General features: G+C 39.7%; 1 protein-coding gene across 1 annotated transcript in view; it reads right to left on the bottom strand.

Moving 5' to 3' along the window:
- The window catches only part of zgc:153039 (uncharacterized protein LOC767698 homolog), a 77,282-nt gene that overhangs the window by 11,954 nt on the left and 48,186 nt on the right, over positions 1–17,142 (bottom strand). Inside the window, exon 10 of the mRNA XM_005938311.3 lies at positions 2,199–2,391. Within this exon, the coding sequence (XP_005938373.1) occupies positions 2,199–2,391 (193 nt within the window). The remainder of the gene's footprint in view (positions 1–2,198; positions 2,392–17,142) is intronic.

Genomic DNA, 17,142 nt, shown 5'->3' with positions numbered 1-17,142 from the left:
ACACACACACACACACACACACACACACACACACACACACAAAACATGGTCCCAGAGGCAGCGTCCAACTGCCTCCACTCATCTAATCATCTGTCTTCCTTTATCTCTCCATTTTCCCATCTTCTCATCCATCAGACTATCATCATTTCACTGTCGCTTCGGTCTCATCCATCACTTAGTTTCTCAATCACTCAACCCCACTCCCTCCTTATATTCCTGCTTCCTTCTTTCTCTTCCCATGATACCATCAGGCTTTGGTGCCTCAGTTTGTCTTTTTCTCCTCTCACTTTCTTTCCTAAACTCTGTTGTCAGCTGCTTGTTATCTCCAATTGAGATTTTTTTGTTGCTGTTGCTGTCGTTGTAGAATGCTGTGTTTTGTTTTTGTTGCTTTGCTTCAATGTCACCCAGCTGGCAGACCGCCACACTGGTTACTACTCGAGGGTGCAGGAGCATTGGACAAGTGTATGCATGAGCTCAGTAAATGTGCATGTATGGTCTCCTCTGCTGGGCCCATCAGTATAATCATTTGTGCTCTTTGCCTGGGGAGGTTTGAAAGCTCGAAGGGCCAAGCTGAGGCTCATTTGTGAAATGAGTATTCAAAGGGTTTATGACTTACATTTTAGATATTTGGAAATAAGTGCGGATGCACTGATATAAGTGCCTCGTTGTTTGCCAGCAGCCTATTGGCATTAAAGATGACATTCGCAATGGCAATGTTTATCTAGAGTGTCAAATCAATTTTGCGCTGGATAAATGTTCAAACACATTGTGATTTAACAGGTCACTTAATTTTATAATGACATAACAAAACAACAACAAAAACACTGGAATTCTAACTGACTGTCAGCCAAGCTGTTTTTAAAAATATGAATTACAGCCAAAGACTGTAAACAAAAAGTGGATGTAGTTGCCAGATCTGAAAAGTGATGCAATATCAATCGCTAATGGCCAGCCCCCATGTGGGATTTGAACATGTCTAAGATTTCTAGTAGCTTCACCTGTGGGATGAAAATCCTTTGTCACCTCGTTTGAGTTATTGTGTTCAGAGTTTTAGAAAATTTGACCTCTAACTTTAACCTTGAAGTTGAAGTCACTGAGATTAATGTACCTATGGTACTAATTTGAAAATCGTACACCACCTGGTTCTCAAATTATCACACTGATGAACTCTGGTGTCAACGGCAACAGCCTGCCCATCAGCCTTTTACAGCTGAGGGGTAAAAAGCTATGGCAGCTATTATATGGATTAAAAACTATAACAAAGGACTTTACATAATTATTATAATAATAACTACACATAGATTTGAGTGTTTAATAATGGAATAGAGATTCATAGATTGACTGATGATATGTTAAAATACATTTTAAATATTATTCAACTACTGACAAAGCAGTAATATGACTGACCAGCTAAGTGCAGGTTTAAATAAACCAGTCTTCAGCCCTCATCCGTACCTATCACCACCATTCTGGTAAACAGAACTATCAAGGGTGGCCAATTGAATTACTTGAGAGTAGCTGCTGCCTCAGTGTTGTGTCTTGTGTAAGAGAAACTGCAGAAGTGGGAGGAGATGATACTAGAAGAAAATGGGAAAAGGGGGTGGTGAGGATTTGGAGGAAAAGTGCAATAAGTTAAGTGGTTGTAATCATGTTCTGCCTCCTGACAAGCGAGTGGCAAACCCAGACACCCTCTCTGCAGCCTTGGCAATGACTCCCCCACTCGGCTGTGGGCCGTCCTGGCAACGGTGGGCTGTCTCCTTGAGAGCAACAGGCTGGCCCGCTAGAGGACATGAAGAGCTGGATGATGTAAAGCTCTGTTTGTGTGTATCAGTGTCATAAATGTAAAGAGCTTTGCGGGGGAATAGATGTAGATGTGTGTGTGTGTGTGTGTGTGTGTGTCTGCTAAGCCTGATATAAAGGTGACAGATAGCTGCTGTAGGGATGACAAGGCGGCATGAGTGAGAAAAGAGAGAGGGGAAAATGTGTGTGTTTGTCTGCTAAATGCAAAATCATTGGCTGAGGAGAGGCAGCGGAGAACTGTCTGTGTTTGTATTCGTTTGTGTGTCTCTATAAACCTGATAGAATGGTTGCTTGGCAGAGGTACGGGCTCTTGTAAAGCTGAGGGGATGAGATTTTAGTTGCTATAGTAATGACAAGGCAATACTGAGTGTGTGTTTGTGTGTGTGTGTGTGTCAGACCTGGTGGAAAATGAGAGCCTGGCTGATGTAGCCCCAGCTGGAGGTGGGACTGAGGTAGTGAATCAGCAGAAGCAGCAGGAGCATGAAGGCGATGCTGGCCGAGGCGTAGATGGCATTGATGAGGAACATCATGATGGCGCAACCGATGATGCCCAATATGCATGTGTGCCAGGTGAAATAACGAAAGGTGGGCCTGGGGAGAAAACAAGGGTGGTGAAGAGAGCACCACATTAGAATATTAGCCACCCCCCCCACCCCCACCAGCCCTCCAGAAAAACAGACTGCAAACCTCTGAAGTCATTCAATACTGGAGGGATATTTGTGCTTTTTTAAAAAAATTGTTTTCTAACTTAATACTCATTAATATTTTCTTACTAACTAAATGGTTTTGACTCTTCTAATATTCTAAAGATGAGATATTGCTTTCAAATCAAGCCTTGAGAAACGAGAGAAAAAACCCCGCAGGAAACAAACGCAGTTTAACTCTCTGCTCTATGCCTATTTCTTTTTACTTGTTTCCCAAGTTCATTCAAAAGGAGACCAAGTGTGCTTGGTCTGCACTGAATGCATTCACATAATCTAAACTAAGTTCAGATGGTACTATAGGGTATAAGGTTTTTCTGAAATTACCAACCAAACAAATAAGTAGACACTTGTAAACCAATTATAGTAAACTGTTTCAGAATATTTAAAGTTTAGTTGCATTGAAATAAAGGTGGGTGAGCTCTACAAAGTTCTGGCTGTGTAAGGGGTACAGATTTAAACTGCCAATCTCCCTTTCACAATAACTTCTATCAATAGCAGCATAGCTTTGGTTTGGCTTTTTAAAAATGCAAATACGCTTCTACTGCAGAGCCCAGTGAAATTTGATGTATGAAAAAACAGACATTGCGAAGGCCTACTTTACACTTTAAAATTGACATTTTATAAACAAGGGCAACACAAACAGACCCTCTGACATCTCTGTAAAATTCTGAATCCCACGTAATAAACAGCATGGTCCATTTGTGCGTCGCCGTTTGATTGGACTCCTTCAGAGGATACAGTCAGACAAACCTTTTGTTAGTGACCAGCTTCCGTCTCACACCTCTGAAGAAAGATTTCCCAAAATGTCAGAATGTTCTTTAAAATGAGAAGGATTTAACAAACCACCAAGGAGTTTAGTGAAACAGCAGCTGCAATGGAATGAAGATTCTCCTAACATGGCTGTACATGTACTTGGGCTGAGAAAGATAACTAAGGGAAGGCCCTACTGAATGAGTAATGTCTGGCAGGAGCAAAGAATTACATTCTCAGCCAGAATCGTACTGCTCCCATTCTCCAGTCAATTTTTATTAGCAATTAGCAGTTGCTAATTTTAGAGTTAGCAACTGCTAACTGCTGATTTAATCAGACACCAACTATGCTTTTAATACTTAAATAAATACTTTAAAGGATGTCTAATCAGCCAATCACATGACAGCCAATGAATGCGTTTAGACAAGTTCACATGATGAAGACAAGCTGCTGAAGTTCAAACCGAGCATCAGAATGGGGAAGAAAGGTGATTTGAGTCAGTATTTCAGAAACTGCTGATCTACTGGGGTTTTACCACATAGCCATGTCAAGATTTTTACAGAAAATGGTCTGAAAAAGAGGAACTATCCAGTGAGCAGCAGTTGTCTGGGTGAAAATGTGTTGATACAAGAGGTCAGAAAAGAATGGTTAGACTGCTTCAAGCTGATAGGAAGGCAAAAGTAACTCAAATAACCACTCGTTACAACCAAGACATGCAGAAGAGCATCTCTGAATGCACAACATGTCAAACCTTGAGGCAGATGGGCTACAGCAGCAGAAGACCACGCCAGCTGTCACTCCTGTCAGCTAAGAACAGGAAACTGAGGCTATAATTCACACAGACTCATCTAAAAGTAGAGAGCAATTATTTATTTATTCATTATTGTTATATACATATATATATTTTTTTCTACTTTCTTTTACCTCCTCAGTTATTTTACTTTTCTTTTCTTTTTTTCCTTCTCCATGCTTACAAGTCCACATATGCTAGTAATTGTTTACAATTGAATTTGTATAAGCATGCTGTGTTCAGTTGTAAAAGCAAAGAAAAACAAAAACAAAGAGAGAACAGAACATTAAAAAAGTAATTTTTCATAAACAACAATAAAGAGTGGATCCATCCTTCCCTGTGTCAATGGTTCAGGCTGGTGGGATATTTTCATGGGACACTTTAGGCTCCTTGGTATGAACTGAGCATCATTTAAATGTCACAGCCTACCTGAATGTTGTTGCTGCTGACCATCTCCATCTCTTTATGACGACAGTGTACCATCTTTTGATGGCTAGTTCCAGCAGAATATCACATTTTATCATAAAGCTCAAATCATCTCAAACTTGAAAATAAGATCACTGTATTCAAATACACTCCACAGTGACCAAATGTCAATCCACAGGAGCACTTTTGGGATGTGGTGGACATCTGCCTGATCCAGTCATACCAAAATGATCCAAAATCTCTCAGGTGTGTCCAGTACCTTCTTGAATCTGTGTCATGATAAATTATGGGAGTTCTGAAAGCAAAAGGGGTTCAAACCTGCTACTGGCAAAGTGTAATGAAGAGTGTATATGCTGTGAAGTAAAATCTCAGGCCTCAGACTGCTTGATAATTGTTGTGATCTTCTGCTTTGCCTAGTGTATAGTTGTAAAGTAAAAGTAAAGTGTAAAGTGTGCATGTTAGTCCCCGTAGGGAAATAGTTCCTCTGCATTTAACCCATTCACCCAGTGAAGCAGTGGGCAGCCGCCAGTGCAGCGCCCGGGGAGCAGTGTGTAGGGACGGTACCTTGCTCAGGGGTACCTCAGGGTAGCTGTTCAGTGGAGTCGAACCCCCGACCTTCCGATCACGGGGCCACCACTCTACCTACTGAGCTATCCGTTGTGCTATTTACCATGGATTCTTTAAGTATATATCATATCAAAGAAGATAAAAACTGGGAAAGAGCCATCTGGAAACTGGACACATTTTTACCACTGCTAAGGGAATCTTTTATACAGCTGCTACGGCCATAAAAGAATTTAATTTGTCTGAGTTTCACTGGAGAATTTCAGTGACACGTGAATTCCCACTTGCTGAGACTTTTGTACTTTCACAGACATGAAATACATGAATGCTTACCAGTTGTTTGGAAAACACTAACATTTAAAGTATGAATTTTATAGAAATCAACTACATAAAATTTACAGGGAATAAATTGTGCTCCTTAGGGTTTATCACCAAGGTCTTTATGCAACTATCTTGGCTTTTGACATCATAACATTTTAATTTCTGCCTCTCATTACCTCGGTTCTGTGTTCCTACCTGATGCTCCAACAGCTTGAGATGCAAATTTCTTGGGGGCAATATACTATTATCTGTCCTTGATTATACTATCTTAATTAAGTCAGGTTAAATTACTTGGCTAAGTAAACCTCATAATGAAAAATCTTCAATCAATATCTATATTTTAGAAATTATGCCAACTTAATATCTGCCATAATTTTGCTAAAGTGTTTTTTAAAAGTTTTTTTTTTAACCAAAAGTGATGTCTCACTCTCACTGTTAGACAAACCATAATTAAACATCAGAGTCATTCCCTAATGTGTGACTTCACAGCAGCATCAAAACTAATGTGGCGTTAATGCTGTGACAAGATCAATTAAAACAAACAGCACACATAGATAATAGGCTGCTGCTGCTTACTGCTTTAGACCTTTCAGCGTTTGTGTGATCGGGCATAAATTCTTATATGAATGCATGAATGCATAAGGACACATTAGCTGGCTTCCGTCCACAAACACTTGCATGAATTTTTGTGCTAGTTTTAAGTGGAAATGAGTTGGAGGGTCATGAAGTTGGGAACTGCACAGAGGATGGAAATGCTCATATTTTTGGAGGAGCATGTAACTGACCTCGATTTCCCTGCAATAACTGAAGCTGTGCGGATAAACAGCCATTAAAATAGTCCCAGCTGTAATTACACAAAGCAGCTCAAATGACCGGCGGGCTTCCTTCCTGGATTCACTTACAGATTTAGACTCTTTGTAAGAGACAGAAGCAACAACTGCTGAACACAACGATGCAGCGAAGTGCTAAAGTACGGAGAGAAGGGCAGGGGGGTGGGCCCACCAGAAAGCTAAATTAAAAGAGAAGACAAACACAGAGCTCAACTGAAAGAAGCAGCCATGAGGTAGTCATTAGTCTTTCTGTTGGTCAAGCTGTTAGAGGCAAAGGAGCAAAGCGAAATGTGTGCAAGTCTAAGATTAAAAACCTGAAAGTAAAATCTTTCAAAGCCAAAATTGCTAAGGCAAAAATTTTCTTAGTACTGGCTCAATAATGACAGTTTTTAACTGTGTAACTGAGTCAGTAGATTTAGCCTATTTGCCAGAAATACTCGTGACTAAAACACTAGTAACATAAGCCCAATTTATGAGCGGGATTTACAACAGCCGATAAATGAAAATTTAAAAAGCAGAAGTAGAACAGATGGAAGAAACATCCTTCAGTTTTGTTCACCAGAAAGAACTTTGCAACTTCTCCGTTGGAAACACTCCAAACAGCTCATCCAGGGGTAGAGGGTAAGCGAGTAAATAAATAACTTGACATAACTAATTTTAGGGAAAGATGTTTATGGTTTTTGTCATGAGGTGCACATCAGGTTGGTGAGAACAGAAATAATGAAACGCTCAACGTCACACCAGCTGAGTTGCTGAAGCAGTTTGTGGAGTTTATATGATTAACATAATTTGGGTTAATGATTAAAACTATAAAGTTATAGCTTGGAATAGAATAGAATAGAATAGAATAGAATAGAATAGAATAGAATAATCTTTTAATTGTCCCACAAGGGGAAATTTGGTATAAAAAAAGAAAAAAGGACTGTGTTGACACTGCCAGCTCGGAGTGGCGCCGGAAGAACTTGGACTTGCTTAGTGTTGTATTATATTGGAAGTAATACTTACAGATTAACATATTAGGAATAATGGAATAGGTTTGTAGTTTAATTTCTTGTGCTTAAAATGTATACTTTTATTTTGATAGTCTGACAGAGACAGGAAGTTAAGCGAGTTCAGAGTGGAGCCACACAGTTTTTTGACCTCTAAATCTCTGCATCCATTTTAACTGAACTTTGTAAGCCTTCGATAATTCCGGATTCAGTTACTGTGTACCTGTTTTGGACATTTTTGGATAAGGAAAGATTTTTGGATAAGAAAAAAAGGGACTAAGTGGAGAGTCTAGCTAAGGCTTCATTCACTGGAAAGCGACACATACTATTCTCAGAAGCATTTAAAAGAGCAATGAAATAACATGGGGAACTGAAACTCACACCGAATTTGATGGATGGCTGATTAGCAACTGTTTAAGTTACAAAAACGCTGGTTTCATTAGAGTTTAATGACTAACACTTTAGGGAAAGTTAAGCCTCCATTTTGAAGACGAAACAGTAAAACACTTGAACTTGCTGGAGGACGGTATCTTCTTAATATTTCAGCTCCCTCCTAGCTTGTTCCCAGTGTTGTACCATACAGGCCTTCTGTCTTCAAACTTTGCTTTTATTTCCTCTTGACCTGATCACTTCAGCATCAGCGTTGCCCACAATTGTCTCATCTAATCCTTCTCTCCATCTCATCGAAGAGTTGGTGTAATTACGATAAAAGCTTGCCCACCCGGTCTGCCCCCCCCCTTTACCATCAGCGACGACGGTCCCCTCGTACAGTCACCTCGCACGCTCCCCTTTCTCCCCGCCTCACTTGTTCTCAAGCAACTGATGTCACTTAGCTGACACAGCAAAATGCTGCCAATCAAATCCCCAGAGACATTAAGAAACGCAGAATGATGAAGACAGAGAGAGAGAGAGAGGGAGAGAGGGCCAGGCTTTAGCCAAAAGACACGTCATAATTGAGGAGAAGTAGGGACAGAAATGTTATCCTTCCTCACATACACTCCCAAGGGGAGGCGAGAAGAAGATGCCAGATTCTTTAAGTAAGAGGTCAGTGAGTTTGAGACGTTACGTCATGCAGCACCCCAACACTGGCACAACACCAGTGGGGACGGGACTGACCTTAAGAAACCTTAGATCATTTGATATTGGATCAGCCTGGTAAATTGCATCCGCTTCCTCTTAGTGCTTGATATATGAGATACCTGAGCAAAGGTTCAACCAGAAGTCAGAATATTATCTGAAAACTCTTCATGCAATTTAACAAGAGAATCATGGCAGGATAAGTTTTTTTGCATCATTATTTTTCTTAAAATCTCTTCTATTTTCTTTGAAGGGAATATAGTATGTCCTGTCCTACTAAGGTTTTTCTCTTCTGCTGTTGAATACCTTCATTAGAAAACACCGTTTTATCTTTTGTCTCTACATGTTCACGATTAGTAAGTCTGAAGTCCTATCACAAAATATTCCCAATCAATTGCAGCTTTCATAACCTAACATCACTAGCAAAGGGGAGCCAATGACAATCTCCTGCAAACACTGGACAACACTGGTGTACAAATCTATGATTCAGCTATATTTCATAGCTGAATTTGTTTGTACTCTACAAACACATCTAGAACTTCAGATCATGCGTGTGAACAAGCTCTTCTGGTTTTCCTGTCAAATTAAACAATATTGTTTAATTTGCTATTATTAGCATAAGCAGAAAAAATTCAGACCGTAACCTTTTATTTTAAACATATTCCAAAATACTTTATCTTATCATAAAAATAACTTCTGTCATTGTGAATACTATCGGCTAATTTACTTGGAAGTATCTCAGTCTCTATAAACATACAGTTCCAATCGATTATATTACCTCAGTTCTTCTATTAACTGCTTTTAGAAATATAAGCAGCAACTGAAAAAACGTTTAAAAAAAAAAAAGAGTAAAGAACCAGACAAAGAGTATAAATCAGCTCTGCTGCTCTTCCTAACACGCCACACAATTAGCAGTAACAGCTATATTAATTAGTGCAATGTGACGTCCAAACGATCTTTTATGTATAAAACTGTTAAATGAACTTTATACAAAAAGGTCATCCAATACAAGCCCCAGGTGTTGCATTTTAAGATTAAAAAAAAAAAACAACATCCAAGGAATACAATTGTTCTTCAGAACCAGAAAGGGTGGTCTGTAAATCCTATAAATCTTCTTACTGCCTGTACATTAGGGTCTATGGAATCTTTCAAGAATAGTGAGGTCACCTTTCAGTTGTTGATCTCTTAATCCATACATAACCTGCTCCAGAACGCAAGTTACCACTGCGATGGACCTTAATAAGATGAAAAACAAGGATTAAAGCTGAAGTCACCTTAACAAGCTCTGAATCCCCCTCATATTACAGGCCTCTGCCTTTCTGTAAGAAATCCTACACTCTGACATATGACACAGCAAATCACTATCAGTTTCTGTCCCTGTTGTCCATACTCAGTTCTGAATCAGCAAGTCTTTTGGGTCAGGCTGATATTATGTAGTTTGAATTTGAGTACAGGAAGAGCAGATATCCTACTGTACAGTTTGGTTCCACAGGTTGAAAAGGCTGCCGAGAGAAACTAGTGATATCGGGCTTGACTTCACAAAGTATGATACAAAGTGACGGTGTTCATGTATGAACAAATATCAGTTTAAAAAACATCTGTAAACTGAGTATCGACTATACTGAATCGGTATCATCACTAACTGAAAGGAAGCATTCAGCAGAGGAGCTCCCCTTAATGTTGTCTGAAAGCAACTTGATGAGCTTAATTGTGATCACTTTTGAATGAATTTACATAAATTAAATAAGCAACATGGAAGCTGAAATGTGTAACATAAGATCATTTTCTCTCCAGCTAATTCTGACACAAGCTATCCAAGTCATGTGGGAGTCCTGCATGTTTCTGCAATTAGAGAGCAACAGTTATTTGTAAAACAGGAGAGAGCCTTCAAATCATAATGCAATAATGCTTTTGTAAATAGGTAACTGCTATGCTGATGGATTTCTAGTGCTTGGCTAGACCTGGTTTTGTACTGAAATGAGCATAATGGCCTGAACCAACAACAGGCGGAGGCACCACTTACTATTCCACTGAAGGGGTTTAGAGTCAGAGCCAGAGTGTCACGGCATTATGAAGTGTGATGTGTTCACTTGCTGATACTGAAGTGCATTTGAATGGTGATGGGATTCTGTAGCTTTGATAAAAATTGAATGAACTCCACAGTTGCTGAATATGAATGGCAATTTGCAAAAGGTTATCCACTGTACATTACAGCATCAGCCTTTCTTCGAAAATTGGAGCACTTGATAAAACTCAAGATGAAACGGATCAAACATCAAAGTGTATACCTCAATATATCGTTCGCAGAAGTCTCCCTCAGACAGGATTTTATTTTCAGAGGTGGTGGGGTGTTTCCCTATTACATGCTTTTGTCTGCAATTTCAATGTCTGAAATTTTACACCCTCTCCACCCAAGGAATAATTACAGGCCGGGTTTCACACAGATTTTCACCAAACTCCCAGGTCCTCTTGCATTTAAAATCCAGCTCGGAAATCCACTTTGCATTTTAAAAATATGATTATACAGCTGCTTACTGATACTGAGTTTCATCAGCCTAGGATAGTATGGGAGCCAAAGTTAAATAAAACCAAGTGACACTAGCAAGACGGTAACATGACTCACAAACCAGCAAATAAACTTTCCACATAATATTTGCCGGGAATTGCAAAGTGTTTTAGATATACCTTTCTGAATTACTTTGTCATGGTTTGTATTTTTTTCCCAGCTGTTTCACCAAGGTTTATGACCAAACATACATTTTTGAATATTTCCTATTGTAGAAACTACGTTTTCTATTAATAAAAAACATGTACTGGGAATTGTGTGTACCATTCGGCCCGTATACAGGAAAAAACATGGATGTAGCCATTATGTTACCCGCTAGTTTTGGACTCACATTTTGAAGCTTGATCATTAGTGTTTCAGCCGCTGCCATATTGTTGTTTTGAAGCTTGAAGGTACCTTGCACCTTGAAAAGGTGGATGGCTAAGTTAACAGTTAATGCAAGCAAGCTTGAATGGCAAGCTGCATCCATAAACTGCATGTCTGCAAAAGCATAGACAAAGGTTATAAAACATTTTTTAACGCATCCTTAAAGCAAAACCTAGAGGAACTACAGTGGTTGTTACTTGCATGCTAACTTCATCTTACTGCTCTGGAGGTTTCCAACTGATTCCCTCCTACATTGGCTCCTCCCCGTGTCCTTTCATTTGCCATATCCAAGTTAGAATCGAAGAAGAAGAAGAAGAAGAAGAAGAAGAAGAAGAAGAAGAATAATCCTTTATTGTTATATTTGGTAACTCTCGGCACATATCAGAAGAGTCCTTCGACCTCAGCTGAGAAACACAAAAAGTGGCAAGGGTTATTTTTTCCAGCCTTCATTTGAAGAAGTTAAACAAGTTTAAACAATTATTTCCACTGGGAGTGTGATAAATGTAACACTGTGCAGGGAACAATGTTCAGGGAAAGAGCTCTTCTTGTGATATATATGGCTATGAAAGTTGATTCAGAGAGCATACTTAAAATTGAGAGTAAAAAACAGCAAATAGTGTTTTTATGCTTTGTGATTCTGTCCCCTCTGTGGACCCAAATGAGACTGAGAATACAATATAGTTTAAAATATGCCACCAGCTCTGAAATATACAAATCAAAGGCATTACATGGGCACTTCCACTTAAAGTCTGCAATATTTGTTAATTCATTATTGACTTATTAACAATATTTACTCGAGGTTTCTCCTCAATTCCCCTCCATATTAAATCCTTCCTGTATCATTTCATATGCCATAGAGTTAAATGTTGATTATTTTAAGATACTGTTTAACAATTTTATAGCTGAGCAGGGGGTGGCTCTAGCTCAGGATGTAGAGCAGGTCATCAGCTGATTGGAAGGTTGGTGGTTCGATTCCTGGCTCCCCCCCAGTCTGCATGCCAAATATCCTTGGGCAAGATACTAACCCCCACTGGCTCTCCGATGCACCCATCAGACTATGAATGTTCATGAGTGTTCGTTTGAAAGCACTGACAAGTATAGAAAACAGTGCTTGTGTGAATGGGGCGTGTTGTACAAAGCGCTTTGAGTACTCCAGGAGAGTAGAAAAGTGCTATATACGAATCAGTCCATTTACTTTTCATGTCTCCTTTAAAACTGACAGTGTTCCTTTTCTGTAACTCCTGAAATGCAGTTTAACCACAAATGGTTGCCATACAATTTAAGGGCAAACAGTAGACGGTTAGTACAGGTCAGCTTTCAACACAATAAATGAAACAGTGCCCGTTGGCCTGTAAAAAAAATATGTTGGGCAAGTTGAGTGTAAAGCTGCTTGCCCATTTGGGCAAGTCACACCGTTTCCACCTTTTGATTCACCTAAGAAGCAAACTGACTGTTCTTCATCTCATACACATGCACACCTTCATACACCCAGTAACCTTTTGCACAATGCTCAGTCGTTTGCACATTTCTGTTGCACTGTTGTGTCTGCGCTGTCTTTGCTTTGGGGTTTTTTTGCAATTTTTGCACATAGCAATTTATGTAGTCCTGTGCTGATTGCCTGTTATATGTCATATGTAGCACCATGGTCTTGTAGGAACACTGTGTCGTTTCACTGTGTACTCTACCACTGCACATGGTTGAAATGACAATAAAGCCACTTGACTTGACTTAAAACTAAAGAAAATGTATCTGTTCATGTGCTCCCGTCTAGCTCCCAGTTGTTTTACAAAGCAACAGCTCAACTAAATTAGAAACAGACTAAAATTTGGCAGATATCTTGTAATTTGCTGAAGGCTGACAGCAGCCACCCTGTCTCTTTCTAACAGTGATACCTGCAGCTTGCAGGGGTTAGCCTGCTAACTTTAATGTATTAATTGTGTAACCTTTGTGTAAAGTGTAACTTACACACTTTTTTCTGATACAGATTTATAACATAAAACATATAGATCTAGTTCAAATTATGCTTTATTCTTGTACAATAAACTGAATTTTGTAAGGCAACTTTATATTGGACCATCACCAAGTCAGATCCCTCCATTAACAGATAATGACTCTCTAACAACCTATTTTTTCTCATTCATCCAGACCTTCCATCTGGATTTTTACACTACCCCAATCTCATTTAATAACACAGGCTGACTCATATTTGGACAAAGGACTGACCCAGCTTTTGTTTTTGGAGCTGATGGCTTGTCAATTTACACGTTATTACAAAGACGATTAAAGAGAACACAGTTGTAATTTGGGCATCACATGGCAACAAGCTGGTAAAAGTTTGTTTTTTGTCTAACTGAAGGTCACTGCATCTATGAGTTCTATGCCTTCCATAAACACCCTTTGGCATCAATGCAGAGCACACAGTCGAGTCCTGATTCTTGGCCAGTGACCCTACCATACAGTGTGTGTGCGTGTGTGTTTTACATGCACGTGTTCATGCGCGTTTAAGCCACTAGTCCAAGTGGCTGGTGCCTGTGCAGCATCAGCAGCAGGACCACTCCACGCAGCTGGGGCCATTGCTGATAAAGCTGCGGCCAACACAAGCCTCTTCCCACAAAAACGCATAAATAAAGATAAAGCTTCAAACACACACCCATAAAGGGGAACGCAAGCAAGCGCACACATGCACTCACACATCAGTGATCAGAAAAAACAAAAAAAACAAAACAGAAAGCGTGACGGGGATGTCAGACAAACACCCAGGCTCTAAAATTGCATACCTTAACTCTCTCTGTGCAGACACACACACACACACACACACACACACACACACACACACACACACACACACACACACACACACACACACACACACACTTAACAAGCAGGCATCCTTTCCGCTACATCATAATTGCAGCCCACTTCCCTCCCCTACGCAACAGCAAATTTAAGGGAAAGGGAAATATTTCTGCTAAATTAGTTATGCTAATTACACAGTAGTTCTCAGGGGGAGAGACAGCACTAAATGGCTTTTAATTCTTTTCGCCTGGAAAGAGATGTGGGAGAGAGCCAGACAGAGAGCACAGAGAGAGACAGCACAGAGAAAGACAAAAAAAAATTGAACGAATAAACACATAAACAACTGGCGTTCAAATTTGCCCAGTGACACAGCAACAGTGAACTAACGGAATTAACAGTGGGGGGGGGGGGACGACACACACACATCATCTTATCAGCGCCGGAGGCCTTGGTCCCCTCGGCCAACAGAGAGGGGATAGTGGGAAAAGTTTTGAGGCTAACTTTGTGTCCTGTAGCCTTTGCCAGCGGTCACATATTGATAACGAGGCATGAGCAGATAGCACCCAGCACTCTACATGGAGGGCACCAGAGGAAACACTTGGTACTAAGTGTGGCACACTCAAAGCTACTTATTCTCTCACACTCACTTTTGAGCAACCCGTTGTTCACTAAAGTATACAGTGTGTAATGGTGTCCACAGTGCACTCCTGTGGCAGTTAGCCATTGCTAATTTGGAAGAATATCGATGAAGGAATCGCAGCTTTGAAACATTTCTGCCAAATTACAAAGTTAAAACTTTCCCCCATAGAAGACATGCTTTTGAGTGACTTTCCAAAGCTTCAGTAGCTTTTGCTGGAGCTTATTCAGAACTCTGTAGTAAGGCTATTACCAAAATAAAGAGGACATCAGCTCCATTTTAACAGAGTTTCACTGACCTCTAAGTATCCTACAGAATATAAACCTCAAATGGCCTCAGATCACGCTACATTTCTGACAGTCTGTCATGTTTATGCACCGACTCACACTCTTAGATCCTCCAGTGCTGAACTGTTGGTCGTGCAGCAGTTTCCAGAGATAAAAAGAGGAAGTAGCTTTTTTTTTATCTTTCTGGAATATAGCCAAACTTAAAATATTGGGGAAGCAAACTTGAATGATACTTACAAGAAGCTATTAAAGGTGCATTTTTAACTGATGTTCTTACTAAGTCGCGATTACCAAGTCTAAGAGGAGAAGCTTCAGCTAGCTTCAGTGAGCAGACAGCTACAGAGCAGATGCACAGTTTCTTCATCAGTATCAGATCAGCCTTCTGTTATTTCTCTGCATTTTTCTGCTTCTGTCTCTCTTTCGCTTCATGTCTCTGTTTCTCAGGGTCTCTGTTTATGTACATTTTATATAAAATCTTTGTTTGGATTTCTTACCTTTTTTCATGTTAATATGCTTTTATATCTGTGAAGCTTTCTAAAACCTTTCTGTGCCATACTGACTTCATTTGACTCAGCAGGTAATATTCAGAAATGGGGATTTCAGATTGAGATTTTTAAGGTCAAACACGTTACTAAAGACACTTGCTATCTGTCTATATTTCTGCTGCTTCTTTGTAGTTATCTGAGACCTACAGAAAAATCATCAACATGCTGGCAAATAAAATTTTCTCTCACGGACACGGACTTTTAATTCTGCACTTTAAGGGCCTGGACATCAGTCTATTCAAAGCAGTTATGAACACATTCTTAGGTATTTTATAGATATGGACTTATTCTGTTGTGATTGCAGTAAATAACATTGTATGCACGCAAGAAAAAGCTGGAAAAAAACATGCCACATGCCTCTAAACAATATCACCAGAGGGATTTCTGACATATCAGTTTTTTTTATTAGTATTTGGCAAAAAGTTTAGTAAAATTTTATTTCTATTTTTTTAATCAGTTTATTTGTGAAAAATCCCCATGCAATTATTTTGTTAACTAGGCAGCTTCTAGCTAGCTTATACCCCTGATAAAGTCTGTGGCAATCCTTACAGCTCAGCTGTCTCCCTAGAGGATGCTGTACTGTAGTCGGACACACTCAAACACCAACATCATGGACAACAGCTGGCAATGATTGTATCTCTGCTGCTTTAGAGATACAAGATTTAATGCAAGCTGCAGGGTCGAGCGAACAAGAGCTTCAGTAAGTGAAAGCCCGCTTCATTTGTTGCTACGCCATGTGAACCAATACTGCAAAACAGAACAACAATTAGCATAGCTACTGTTATTGCAATGCAGTACAATGGAGTTGGGAGTTCATCCACAGGACAGACAGACTCACTGAAGGGGCACCTAATGATATTTCTCTGTTATTTTCCTAGGCATCGCTTCATCTTCGACCTTCACCAAGTCCCGATCAATAGTTCTATTGCGAATAAATGGTTCCATTCAATATCGAAAATAGAAGCAGCTGTTGTTGAAGAACATCATCTTACAAGTGCTCTCTTTCTGTGTGAATGTCCTTAAGTGACGAATTCAATGCCTAAACTGCTCTCCAGGAGTATAATTGTGGTGCTCAGCTCCAATATGCAGCCATCAGTTTAATCCACTCATATTGTGCACCTAAATGTTCAGAGAACAGCTGAATAAATCCCACTGCGCCCAGATCCAATATTACAAGAATGACTTATCAACCTCTTTGTTTTTCCTCACATACAGTATGTTTGACGTTTGCTGCTGTATCCCGATTTCGGCTTCACTTGACTGATGTGTCCTTGATATGGGCAGAAGTGTTCTAACATGTCTTCCACCTCATTTCCAACTATCACTGCGGAGGAATATATAACGGCAAATGCAGCGCTGGAGGCAATCTGTCACAACAATAAAGCAATGTGTGGTTTTTAAACAGTTCCATTTCCCCCATAACAAATAAAAACAGTGGCAGTTAACACGTTGGAAATGTATTTCACAGCCAGTGGAGAAAGTATGAATCTTTAAAAAAAAAAAAAAAAAAACCACAATAATACAGGTTATTGGATTTTCCAAGAGATTTTTTGTGTGACACCATCAACACCTCACAAAGAAAAGATGAAATGAGTCATAAAAAGTTGCAGATCGAATCAAATGCCTGGCTGTGTCATGATGTCATTGAGACAGGGATGTGCATGCACACACACACACACACACACACACACACA

The sequence above is a fragment of the Haplochromis burtoni genome, unplaced genomic scaffold (genome assembly GCF_018398535.1).
Source record: "Haplochromis burtoni strain Fernald_Lab_line unplaced genomic scaffold, NCSU_Asbu1 Contig_255, whole genome shotgun sequence".
Lineage (NCBI taxonomy): Eukaryota > Metazoa > Chordata > Actinopteri > Cichliformes > Cichlidae > Haplochromis > Haplochromis burtoni.
The sequence above is the reverse complement of the archived record's forward strand: the minus strand, read 5'-3'. Positions and strand labels throughout refer to the sequence as shown.